Genomic DNA, 13,392 nt, shown 5'->3' on the forward strand with positions numbered 1-13,392 from the left:
TACAAATCAAAAGAAGCTGACTGGTTAAATAAATTATAAATTAAATTTGCAATAAAATACTATGCTGCTGTTTAAAAAAAATAAGGTAAATCTTTAGGGGTCCATAAAATCTAGAAAGACAGTGGGGTTTTTTTTGCAGATTAAACAAGCCCTTGACATCATTTGCCTTGATATTTATTTGCCTATGTTTGCAGACTTCATGGAACCAAATACATTGTTGATAATGAGAAAATGTCCAAGATTATACTGCTCAGTTAAGAAGGTGAGTTTTTAACAATATAAATGATTTTAGTATAAAATTTACATAATATCAATATCATGCAATCTTTCTGCATATGTGTATGAGTACAGTTTTCAAAACTATGACCCACATAATCTTTCCTCATAGCTGTCAAATGACATAAGCAGCAATTATGATTATTTTTGGATAGGAAACAGAATAATATAAGATGTTCCCAAAGACATATATTTAGGTACACAGAGTCAGAGAAAAGACAAAATTCATCTTAATATACATCAGTAGTAACAGAATTAAAAGACCTTTTTTTAGCTGACTATATACAATTTATTACTGAACTAAGTTCAGAGAAAAGAAAATCAAGAGATAACTTAACCATCATACTATTTATGCTATCTAGATTTCTAAAACCTCAAAGAGCACCTGGGTGGCTCAGTCAGTTAAGCATCTGAGTCTTGATTTCAACTCAGGTCATGATCTTAGGGTCATGAGGACTAGGCTCTGGCCTAGGCCCTCAACCTGCTTCATTCAGCCGGGAGTCTGCTTCTCTCCTTCTCCTTCTCCCTCTGCTCCACCCCCTATCACCCACATGCTCTTGCACACAAGCTCTCTCTCTCTCTCTCTCAAATAAATTAATAAATCTTAAAAAAAAAAAGACCTCAAAAAACTACCATATTCTGCAATTTAAAATGTACACAATACTACCATTATCCTCTATCTCATAACAAAAATTATAAAATAGTCTAGAAATAGTTCAGTACCTACCAAATATGGCTATCACTACAGACAATCAAATACTTAGTTTATAATCCTGTGAGAGAACTTAAGACAGACAATAAAAAATGAGGACTTAAATTTTTCTATTTAAATTCTGAAACCACATTGAGAGGCTGTCTTGACTATAGCCCAAAGGCTTTTAGCTAAACTCTATGACTCAGTCAAACATAGAGAATTAATGATTTTAGTTAAATTTCTAATGAATTTCAAAATAAATATTTCAGTATTTCCACATTTCAATTTTTATTTGTGATATGGTAAAGACAATGAGGAATAGGATGTTTTTCACATCCTATGCTGAATCACAATGCTTAGGATTGCTCTTTAACAGGAAAGTGAAAAACATCCTATTCCAATACAATTATACAATATCTGAGATTTGCCTCCAAATAATCCAGTGGAGGGTACGGAATGGAGAAGAGGAAATAAGTGGTATTACAGCTGAAACAAAACCAGATATGAGCTGGCAAATGCTGAAGACGGGTAAATTATATGTGAACATCCACTGAACTATTTATTGTTTACATTTTACAATAATTAAATACAGACATACATCAACCTTATCAACCTTAATAAATGCTGTGTTTGCCACTATGAATTCAAAATGATTTTTTTAAAAAAAGATCTTTGATGGGGGCACCTGGGTGGCTCAGTGGGTTAAAGCCTCTGCCTTCGGCTCAGGTCATGATCCCAGGGTCTTGGGATCAAGCCCCACATTGGGCTCTCTGCTCTTCAGGGAGCCTGCTTTCTCCTCTCTCTCTCTGCCTGCCTCTCTACCTACTTGTGATCTCTATCTGTCAAATAAAAAAATAAAAATCTTTAAAAAAAAAAAAAAAAGATCTTTGATGTTACTTGTTGTATGGGGTCAACATTCACATATTTTATATTATATATATATCATATAAATATAATAACATATGAGATATACATATAATGACTTATGAGATACACACACAAACACATGCATGCATATATATCTATATCCATATCTATCTATCTCTATATATATATATCTTGAGGCTTGAAAAGAGTTATCTCATATCCATAAGTCCTGCAGGCTAGCATAAACTATTAGGTTATGTTTGGAAAAGACATCCACCATATAAAAAATATAAAAATTAATAATAATAATAATAAGTAAAAACAAAATTGCTGGATTACTCTATCTTATTAGCAATTACTAAAGTTCAAAATCTAGCAATGCTTTGTGTCGACATAGAGTGTTCCTCCTTCCTTTATATGTATATAAATAGCCAACATAAAGTTTGCAGTCTTTGCTTTCCAGAGGATTCAAAACCACCTTCAGGAAATCTACATATACATGTAATTGTCAGCAGCTGAAAGTTTAAAGGAGAAGTTTGAAGGAGAATAAGATGACCATGCATCTCTATGCTTTAAAGGCCCCAAGGGCTTTTCAAGGCTGCAATTAAATGTGGCTTGTTGTATACTGACTGATAGAGGGGATCTGAATTATTCCCTAGCTGGTGCTGCATTAAACCATTTTTCATTAGAATTCTTTTTTCCAGACAGAGCAATACAAGCTCTGCTGCCAGGTAAATGTCCTGGGAGAGATTGTCCTATCATGTAACAGATCAGGAAGTAAATTTTCATTTCACAGAAGAGTCCTTGGAGGAATATTTTAATTTTACTTCTGAAAACACACCTAGTATATCCTCTTCCCTTCTAAAAATCTCTCTCTCCCTCCCTCCCCACACACCCCCCACTCCTCCCTTACACACACCCACCACACACACACGCACACACACACACACAGGTGGCAGGGATATGCTATATAAGTCTATAATCAGGCTCTAGTTTAAAATGTACCCAGTCTGGGCCACCTGGGTCGCTCAGTCAGTTGAGTGTCTGAATCGATCTTGACTCAGGTCTTGATCTCAGGGTCATGAGTTCAAGCCTTACACTGGACTCCAAGCTGGGCATAGAGCCTACTTAAAAAAAAAAAAAGTATCCAGTCAAAGAGGAGTAATAAATAATAATGTACCTCATCATCTGCTTGTCGCAACCGGGCAACAGCATAACGCCTCACTGTTGGATTGGTGTAATGGGAGGATAACAGCTCCAAGGAGTCCTCTACATCCATTGGCTTCCATTTCCCTAGAAGTTCCAATGCCTGTTTGGCCTCCTGAGGTAGATCCCAATTAACACATTTCAAGAACTTTGTTAAAGCCTGAAATCAGAAAAGATTTCAAAATTAGAAACAACAGCCTATCACCTGGGGTAAGGAAGGTCAAGGGTGACTAGGCAGAGTTTCACTTAGTGCTGATGGCAGAGCCATGGAGTCGATGACAGACTCCTTGTGTAATCACTACACATAGTTATACATATGATCCTAGAAAAATACTACAGGACAGAGAAAAAAAAGAAATACATTCCCTGTAAACTTTACATTTTTCAGGTTAAACCACTTATAAAGCACTATGAATTTTTAAATTTCTTTGGCTTTTCATTTTCATTTTTTATTTTAAAATAGTGCAGGCCTTAAGACATGGAAATAAAGAGATGAGGCATATTCTCATGAGATGCCTTAAAGACAATCTTCATTTTAAAACATCAACATGTGATATAAAACACTGCAGCCAACGAATGAAGAGTCCAAAGTCAAGTGAGGGTAGAATCCCCAACACTAACCTTACTCTCAAACATCTCCCCAGATCACTGGGTTTCCTAGACACTCACACATGAGGGCTCAAACTACGTATGTACAGCTCTTACACCGAGAACTAACTATTTGAAAAGACAGTCAATCAAAAACTCCAGAGAAAGAAGCACATAGATAAATGCAGAAGCAGCAGCAAGTATTCTATGATTCAGCTGTCCGTTCATCGTGCCTTTCTGGAACCTCACTTCTTTAGACAGGCAGCATATTTATCTAAAGTTTTCACAAGATCGTCCCAGGTAAGTAAATGACCTTGGAGCATAACACTCATGGTTGCATACATAATAAATGCTCTTTTAAAAAGGCTGAACACTTGTTTTCCATAAGGAAAAAGAAAAAAAAAAAAAGATCTCTATTGTCACATCTTCCTACTGAGAACACTTTTCAGGCTGATCCCATTTTCTTCTTTCCCATGACTTCATCTTTTGAACAAAGATAACTTTAAAACTTTAAATTCCTACTCTGCCCAACTAAATCCTTTCATTAGTAAACTATCAAGTTCTCAAGAAAATGTCTCTGGACAATAAAACACAATTACTGGTTAGTATGACATAAATGAACCTTGATGCCCATCACCTAACTTACTCTTAATTTAACTAAATTAAGCAAAAAAGCACAATGGAGATTATCTAGTTCATGGCTCAAAGTGTATATCATCTCAGTTAAGTGGCTTACCTATCACCTCAAAATGGTGGACAATCTACATGCAAAATCCACATTATCTTAAGTATGGCATAGCCTTCTAGCTAAAAGCCTTAATACCAGTTTCACTTCTAATCATTTCATACAAACTCTCAGAAGCTCAAGTTAGAAGTGATTTTAGAATGACTCTCCAACTATCAACAGAAATTTATCTTCTAACATCCCTGCCAAAAAGAGACCTAATATTTAAGTAATTTCAGTGACTAATTTCCAAAGCACCCATTCTTTTTATGGACAGTGAAGCCATTTTTATTTTTTAACTGTAATGTACCAAAAGACAAATGTGTTTTCATATAACTTCTTCCCACTAATCAGTTTAAATGGGAAGAATGAGAGTAAATTTAACCCCACCACATGGACATCTTTTCTAACAGTTGATGATGACTGCCATATGGTTACAGTGTGGTGTCCTATTTATAAAAACAAACAAACAAAACCAATATACAAACATAACAACAAAACCTTGGCTTCTTTCCCAAAACCGATACTTTTCACCACAATCCTCTAATTCTCATTAAGTGACCTTTAATTCTCTTTCTATGTTTCAACCAAGCTAACCTATTTTTCACATGACTTTGTCTAACTCCCATCTATAAGCTCTTCACCCAAATAGTAGTGTCATCTTCAAGGCCAGCTTGTCAAAGACTCAACTTTTCCAGTAAGTTTTCAGCAACTCTGAGCTCTTCCTTTAGTAGCTGCCTTAATTGTACTCTCTTCATTCAAATGATGCTCTTCTAATTTGGCAGGCACTCTTATCTCTACAACGGGAGCCTGCATTGCGCAAGACTGGCTATCCATTTCTTCTGTACCTTCCACGTGCCATTTAGCACAGTGATCCCTTCTCCATGTAAGAACATAGACCACCCTTCTAACTTATTCTATGCATTTATTTTTTCACTTTTAAAATGTATTTCTATGTTGAATGTTAAAACAAAGCAGTATTTCTTAAATAACTACAATGAAAAATGTTCAATTTCACAGCACATCAGCAGTCTTAATAGAAATGTGTGGATATGTACTTATAAGCAAATCTCATAGCATGCTGATGTACTCAACTCAATAACTGAAACAATCTCACCCCCAGATTCTCAGATTTACAAATTTACTAGTAAGATTTATAGATCGTGCTGCTGCCAAGGAACTTAAGGCACTGTACAAAAAATTCACAACTTTATAATGCTGAATGTCACAGAGGTAAACAAAGAGGTAGTAGAATAAAGAAGGAAACAAGGAGAAGAGAAAAGAGAAAGGCAGGAAGTGCAAGAATTTGAAGCAATAATAATGATGATACTTAATCTCTGGCCCTTTAAAGATGTAAAGGTACAGTATTCAAATGATGCAATTTTATCCTTAGAGTTTCCACAGATAACTGGAGAGTACAGGCTTTAGAGCCAGAGTGTTTGGGGTCAAATCCTAATTCCCAACTCCATCAATTAACTAAGTCAGTAGGAGCACATTATTTAACTTTAAATAACATATCTTATAAGGTTGTGGTAATGATTAAATAAAGTTACTGAGTGTAAATGTTTAGAACAGTACTTTGTATATAATAAGCATAATACATATTTGATGTTATTTTATCATCTGATATTACTGTTATTCTATTTGATGTTGAGTCAACATCAAATGTTAATATTTACAAATTTATTGCCATGTTTCATATTAATGGGAATATTATATTAACCTCCCTTCTGATCTTAGAACCTCCCCACTATTATCTCCAACTCTTAGAATCATGTTCACAATCACTTCAAAGATGAAAAAACTATGTTCACCATATATATATGTCTAGTTTTAACATCTACCAAGTAAGTTATTGGAAATTTCTAATTTGTTGCTAAAGAGAAACCCATTCCTCTACTCAGAACACTTCTGACAACAAACGTGGTTTTCCACACCCAACAATTCCTTAATTTTCTGAGGATAGTAACTAGGTGTCCCACAATCTAACTCAGTTTGAAACTACCTGGAATTACTGAAGATTCCATAGATTAAAGAGTTGGTCTCACAAAACTGCTTCCCATTTCAGATGTCAATTGCAAATGTGGGATCCCCACGTTGCCCACACTGGTGTCTGACTTGGGTACAAATCAAAAGTTACCAACAACACATTCCTCAGGTTCAGGAATTTGCTCTAACAGCTCACAAAACACAGAGAAATGTTTTACTTATTATTGCCAATTCACTGTGAAGGATATAAAATGAATAACCAGATGAAACATTGGGTAAGGTGTGGAAGGATCCCAAGCAAAGGAGCTTCTGTCCCTATAAAAGTCTTGGGTATGCCACTCTCCTGTCACATGCATGCATTCACCAACCCAGAAGCTCTACAAACCCTGTCATTATAGGTTTTTATGAAGGTTCCATTATGTAAGTATGATTTCTCAAATTTCTGGCCATTCGTGATTAAAGCAATTCCTAGTCCCTCTCCCAGAGGTTAGGGGATAAGGGTGAAAATTCCAACTCTCTAATCACTTGGTTGGTTCCTCTAGCAACCAGTCCCCTCAAGCAAGAGTCACCTTATTAGGAAAACCTCCAGTATGGTTGAAAGGGACTTATCATGAGTAACAAAAGACACTCCTCTCATCCCTACCACTCAGGAAATTCTCAGGACTTTAGAAACTCTGTGCTAAAGACAAAAACCAAATATATATTTCTTATAATATGACAATAACACACTGGTACTTCTAAAACTTTAGACTGAAAACTGAAAATATCTCCTCACCCTGCTCTTTCCATTTGCCCTATTTCCATATTTTAGGCACTTAAGCCAAACTCCTGGGAGGTGTCACCAAGTTATTTTATCCATTCTCCTCTCCTTCCCTTGCCCTCCAATATCACTCTTAAAATCATACATGAGCCTCCTAATTAGGTCTCTTTTTTCATTCCCAGATCTCCTCCAATCCACCTTGGCTTGACTTCCTTAAAACAATTACTTCTTAAGACACATTCTGTTGCTGTAGTGGATTGTTTCCTACTGCCAGTGAAATCCAACTCCCAGGTGTAGAATTCAAGGCTCAAATGGACTCCATCTTTTCTGTTTCTAAGCCATTCATACAATTTTTTGTCTCTGAACCTAACACATTGCCTTACTCATGCTTTTCTTCCCCAGGAAAAATTATCATCAAATAAAAATATCATTGAAGCTTATTCAAACTTCAAGACCAATCTTTGAAATTTCCTTCATATCACAGCACAGTGTTTGTTCTACTCCACATTTCTATTATAGCAATTACCTAAACGTTTATTAAGAGAGTAACCTTTAATCAATTACACGCTTATGCTTCTCCATTTTAACTGTGTAGAAATATTATTTCCCTAAAACAGTTTCAATTTATATGAAGACAGAGAAATGGTATTTTGAAGCCCAGAGTCTTGAACGATACTAGGCCAAGAGTGGTAACAAACGCTTTCTGAACTGAATTCATTATTGCTATGGTTCGTCATCAATTTCTTGACAGGAAGCACAAATATGATTATTGTCCTGATGCCTCTGTCTCAGTAGCTACTTCAGAAACAGCCTCACAGAACATTCAGTGCATCGCTATTATCTTTACCACATGTGACTCTTCTTACTGCTTTTTCCCCCCAAAGATAATAAAAAGCCATTAAGAAAGTTATTTTCAATTAATATTTTTATAAGCAGAAGCCATTTACCACTCACTCATTTCGAAAGTTACAATATTCACATTTTGGATTTCATAAAAATAGGTCACTTCCTACATAGTATGGACCATAAATTTAAAAATTCTTCCTAAATGTCATTGGTTTTGCTAGACAAAGTGGTTATTGTGAACTTTTCAGGTGCAATATCAAATCCAGACTAGATGGTTTTCATCCGAAGTACCTAAGACAGGTCATTTAGAAAAAAGTAGGTGAGAAGACGAAATTTAATTAAAAAGTAATAAGAAACGTAACTTTGTAAGAACTAATTTCTATCAATTTGTTTTCTGAGTACTGTTTTCTCTCCAGGAAATCTTTTCAGCCCTGGGGCCCAAATGCCAAATAACCTAAATCAGTTTCTGAGAAACTGACACTGAAAGAATTTCTTAGAATAAATAAATTAAGGGACAAGGGTATCAGAGTATTTGTTTTCTACAAAACCCATTTTAAATTATTACAAAGATACAAATGCAGCTGTGTAAATAATTCCTCTGGTTACTTCAAGGCCAATATATATATTTGGTTTACTGAAAAGTGCTTCCCAAACATTAAAAAATATTGTTTGGTCTACTCTAGTGATCATAAGAATCCTATAATATGTCCTGAGAATTGAAGTTTCATCACCCACCTTTCGAAAACTTGAAATCAACTAGTTAAATGAAACTTGTCACACACTTTATATCACTTGAGCATTTTATTTCTTTTGCACATATCTAGAAGTAATTGAATTTCAGTGAGAAGTGACTACTTGTTTAAACAAACAATTTTTCTTGTAAGCCTTTCTATCTAAGGCAGTTCTGCTCTGTAAATCTTTTCTATGCTTCTTGAACCCATACATTCTAACAGGTTTAATTCAATATCTCACTGTGTATTTTAGAAAACACTGTGCTAAATTCAAGATGCAATTTCTGGGACCAAGGTTATTCTTCATTTAACTGAATATCATGTACTAACCCAATTTTTCTATAAAACACAGAATCATACCCTGAGTTTCTATTGATGAATATTTCCCTTTTTGCAGTGATGACGAGAATAACACTCAAAGTTATACTAAATTTAAAATTCTTCTCTCACTCTTGTTAAGGACATAAAGAAGAGTTAATATGACTTATCTACAAAGAATTTCCCAAGGCATCAATAAAAGATAAAGAAGAAAAGCTGAAGAGTTAAGATGAACTGCAAATGAATTTTTATCTTTACTTCAGAAACTAAAAGAAATGCAATTGTTTCAGAAAAGCAAGTTCAACAAAGTAGCTAAAGACTGTCTCATGAGATTGTAGAACATATTCATTCGTTCTCATAGAATTATATAATAGCTTTCTGACAGATATTAATTTTCTTAACACTTCTATGTTTTGTCCCCAAAACGTTGCAGAATGCCTGCTCAGGCACATGCATGACGTTGCAAATATTTTCCCTACAATCCACTTTTCTATAGCTTCATTGACTGAGTTCGCTTCTAACTCAGAGATATGAGCACATCAAGAGTTAGCATCTGTAAGTTCTGTGCTGCTGCACAGGTCTCCTCATCTGAAGAACACCAACATTAACACTGATATTCTGGGGTTGTTGTGGGACTGAAAAGATCCCTGGCACACCATGGCTGGTGAATCGATACTGGTTACTACTATCTTATCTTTAGAGTTAATCCTAGAACCTATCTAACAATTGACACAGTTCTAAGAATGGACAGTTCTAAGAATTAACATACTTTAAGTATGAAAAGAGACTTAGAAGTTCCCAATTATTTAATCAACTCATATTAAATGTGAAAAACCACAACTCAGACAGGTGAAATGATTGACCAGCTGTCAAAAAGCTTCTTAGTGGCAATAGTAAGACTCAGAACCAAGTCCCCAGACCCAAATCTAGTGCTAATTTATCATAATTCTCTCTCCAGAAACTTCATCAACTCCTTGGTTTCATTAAGAAAAGCAAATGTCTAGGGGCCCCTAGATGGCACAGTCAGTTAAGTGGCCGACTCCTGATACTCGACTCCTGATTTCGGCATAGGTCATGATCTCAGAGTTGTGAGACTGAGACCTGCATCAGACTCCATACTCAATGCTGAGTCTGCCTGAGATTATCTCTCTCCCTCTCCCCCTGCCCCTCCTCTCTATTTACACAAGCTCTCTCTCTCAAATAAATGAATATATCTTAAAAAAAAAAAAAAGGAAAGAAAAGAAAAGAAAATGTCTCATTCTAACCTTGCCTCCTGCATGCCAAGATGGATGCCACTCCACAAATTCAATTTACACATTTCAAATTACACTTCTCATACTCTCTCTCTAGCTACATCGCCTCCAAAATTCTATAGTCCCTTTAATAACATAAATAGTTGGCTAGTCATCTAGGCTGAAAGAGGTGAGAACAATGAAGACAGAAGTGAATCAACATTCACTCTGCATCTACTAAGTGCCAGGTACTTGGACAGTTTATTCACCAGTATTACCTCACCTGTGAAGAAGGGCTGGCATTATTAGAAAATTGAGGAAACCAAGCTTCCAAAGCAATTCTCCTAAACTTACATAGTTAAGAATAAGTAGAAGTGCCAGAAACTGAACCCAAGTCTCTCTGACTTAACCCATTCAAACTATGCATGTATGCATAATCTGTGCACCACGTAACTGGTACCTGTGTCTTTGTGCATATACCCTTTGTAATATTTAAAAAATAACATATCATACATATTCACCTATATCATATTTTTTATTTGACAGTAACACTCTATTTCCATGGGAATTTAACTTCATCTTATTAGCAAAAAGTTTACAGATAAATCAGATATATGAAAATATTCAAGATACTCACCTTTTCTTGATTAGTAAGATAATATCTAAACTTCCAAACAAGATCTTGTTCTTCATATGTAAGTTGCTTGGTTGGTGGATAACTCACAATAATCTACAACAAAGGATAAAAACTACTTTTGTCAAATATATTCTTCCTATTTACTTCCATTTCATTAAAAAATTTTCATTTATTTAAATATTTCTATAGTAGAACTTTTATAGAAGTAGGGAGAATGTACATGCGGCAGAGTAAAACTTAAATCTGCTGTACTTATTAGTCTAAAAAGAATATTATTGGAGTGCAGGGGGAGAAAAAGGCGAAATTTAAAAATTAACACTCCATATAAAAATCTGTAACTACAGAGCTCATTTCATTCAACCAAAATAAACCAAATAAAAATAGCAAAAGTCCACTTTTAGATAACTGAGTTTATAAACAATAAACATTTCCCCTATGAAGTTAACACACACAATGCATTTGTGCACACCAAGGTTTCTCTGAGCCAGTACCTTAGGGCCACTTTCTAAGACCACCATATCAAGAAAGTATATACTATTTGTAGCTCTGCCTCCAGGGTTAATATATTTTCTTAAAGCCCCAAAATGATTTAAAACAAAAACTACAGAAAAAACAAATCTGTTGAAATTACACAGATTTTATTACCCTGAGAAAAAAATATGCATCTGAACCACTTTCAAATGAGTGGCTAACATATCAGCTGCAACCAAATTACACATTTCTTTTTTTTTTATATTAATACTTTATAAATTCTCTTACATTTAGTTGATCTCTTGTGGCTGCATTAGGTTTGAGATCATGGTCAGACGGTCCACTTCGTAAACTCCGGGCAAGCTTGTGGTGTTTGCTCTCAACTAAATTCTCCTATAAATTATTTATAAATACTTATCAATAATGTAAGTTTCATCAAAAGGAATTTTCAACAGCCAATTAGAAATGCAAAAATAAGTAGTTGCTTACTCAAGACCACTTTATAACACTTAACATCTTATTCTTGTTACAACTTTTGTCCCCTATGTATTTTTTTTCAAATACCTCATCTCAGGGTCATGATTTCATAGGTCCTGAGACTGAGCCTCAAATCAGGCTCCACCCCTGGCAGGAGTCTGCTTCAAGATTCTTTCCCTCTGTCCCTCCCCCTATTCTCTCTCTAAAATAAATAAATAAATCTTAAAAAAAAAAAAAAAGAATGAAAATTAATTTGAAAAAGAAAAACACCATTTTGTGATAGGGAAACTAAACATGCCTTATGCTTCTCTAGTGCCGTAATAAGCATTTGCTGTTCCAACTTCTTAAAACGTCTCATAACACCCCCTATTCTCCATACAGTCAAGGTTTTCACATCCTCTACACACTCAGATAAAACCTTCACTCTATAATCTTCCCTGACAACCCAGGCTAAAGCATTCCCTCTTCCTACGAGCTACTAGTGACCTTGTGATATCACTGTACTATCATCTTACCAGTTTAACTTGCCAGTAGTGACTGAGGGCAGGGAAGATAACCATAAAGATTAAATATACACATATTTGGTGTGAACTATTCTACCTATGGCCAAAATCATGTTTTAATCATACTGTCTATGCTTAAAGAGACTTATTTTACTTATTTTTGCATCTGTGAATTGTATTCTCGTCTTTCTCTTTTCAATTGTTTCTTTGCTGCTCTGTCACTTGTTTTTAAGAATTCTCTCTATATTAGATATTCATCCCTTTGTCTGTGATTTATGTCAAGAAAAATTTCTTCAAGTTTGTCCACTGTCTTTTAATTTTGTTACAGTGTTTTGCTATGTAATTTTTAATGTAATCAAATTTATTAATTACTTCTTTTACTGCCTCTGGATTTTGTGTCATTGTTAGAAGTGTTTCCCTACACTGAAAGTAAAGTACATGTAAGGCCTTGTTTTTTTAATACTTAAATCCAATCCCTGATCTACTTGGAATTTTTCTTTATGTATGATGTGAAGTATGGGTCTAATTTAATTTTTTTTAAAGATTTTATTTATTTATTTGACAGGCAGAGATCGCAAGCAGGCAGAGAGGCAGGCAGAGAGAGAGAGGGAGGAAGCAGGCTCCCCGCAGAGAGCCCAATGCGGGGATGGATCCCAGGACCCTGAGATCATGACCCGAGCCGAAGGCAGAGGCTTTAACCCACTGAGCCACCCAGGCGCCCCGGGTCCAATTTAATTTTATCTTTTTCCAAATGGCTCATCATTAAGTTCCTCAGCACTATTTTCCAGTGATGAAATGTCACCTTTATGATATTTAGGATGTTTGTTTCCAAAAGATTCCCAAGTCGCCTTTTTTTTCTAGTTTTTTATGTATACTTTCTCCCCTGTCTCTTCCTTTGATGTTGGAACATCAGTCATTACTTCCTGCTTTAATGACCTGCATTTACCTCAATCATCATGCTTTTATCTTCTAATATATTACTTTAAATTCACTTTGGTCTGATTAAGAAAGTAACTAATCCAATTAGAAACATAAAAAAATAAGAATAAAATGGTTCAGGGTGATGTCATGAG

At 35.1% G+C, this 13,392-nt stretch overlaps 1 protein-coding gene across 1 annotated transcript in view; it reads right to left on the minus strand.

The window, feature by feature from the left end:
- Window positions 1-13,392, minus strand: part of PIK3C3 (phosphatidylinositol 3-kinase catalytic subunit type 3) — a 153,870-nt gene that overhangs the window by 92,482 nt on the left and 47,996 nt on the right. The window contains exons 8-10 of the mRNA XM_047697611.1: window positions 11,628-11,732; window positions 10,869-10,961; window positions 3,018-3,203 (exon numbers count right to left, since the gene is read on the minus strand). Coding sequence (XP_047553567.1) covers window positions 3,018-3,203; window positions 10,869-10,961; window positions 11,628-11,732 — 384 coding nt within the window. The remainder of the gene's footprint in view (window positions 1-3,017; window positions 3,204-10,868; window positions 10,962-11,627; window positions 11,733-13,392) is intronic.

The sequence above is a fragment of the Lutra lutra genome, chromosome 12, assembly GCF_902655055.1.
Source record: "Lutra lutra chromosome 12, mLutLut1.2, whole genome shotgun sequence".
NCBI classification, from domain to species: domain Eukaryota; kingdom Metazoa; phylum Chordata; class Mammalia; order Carnivora; family Mustelidae; genus Lutra; species Lutra lutra.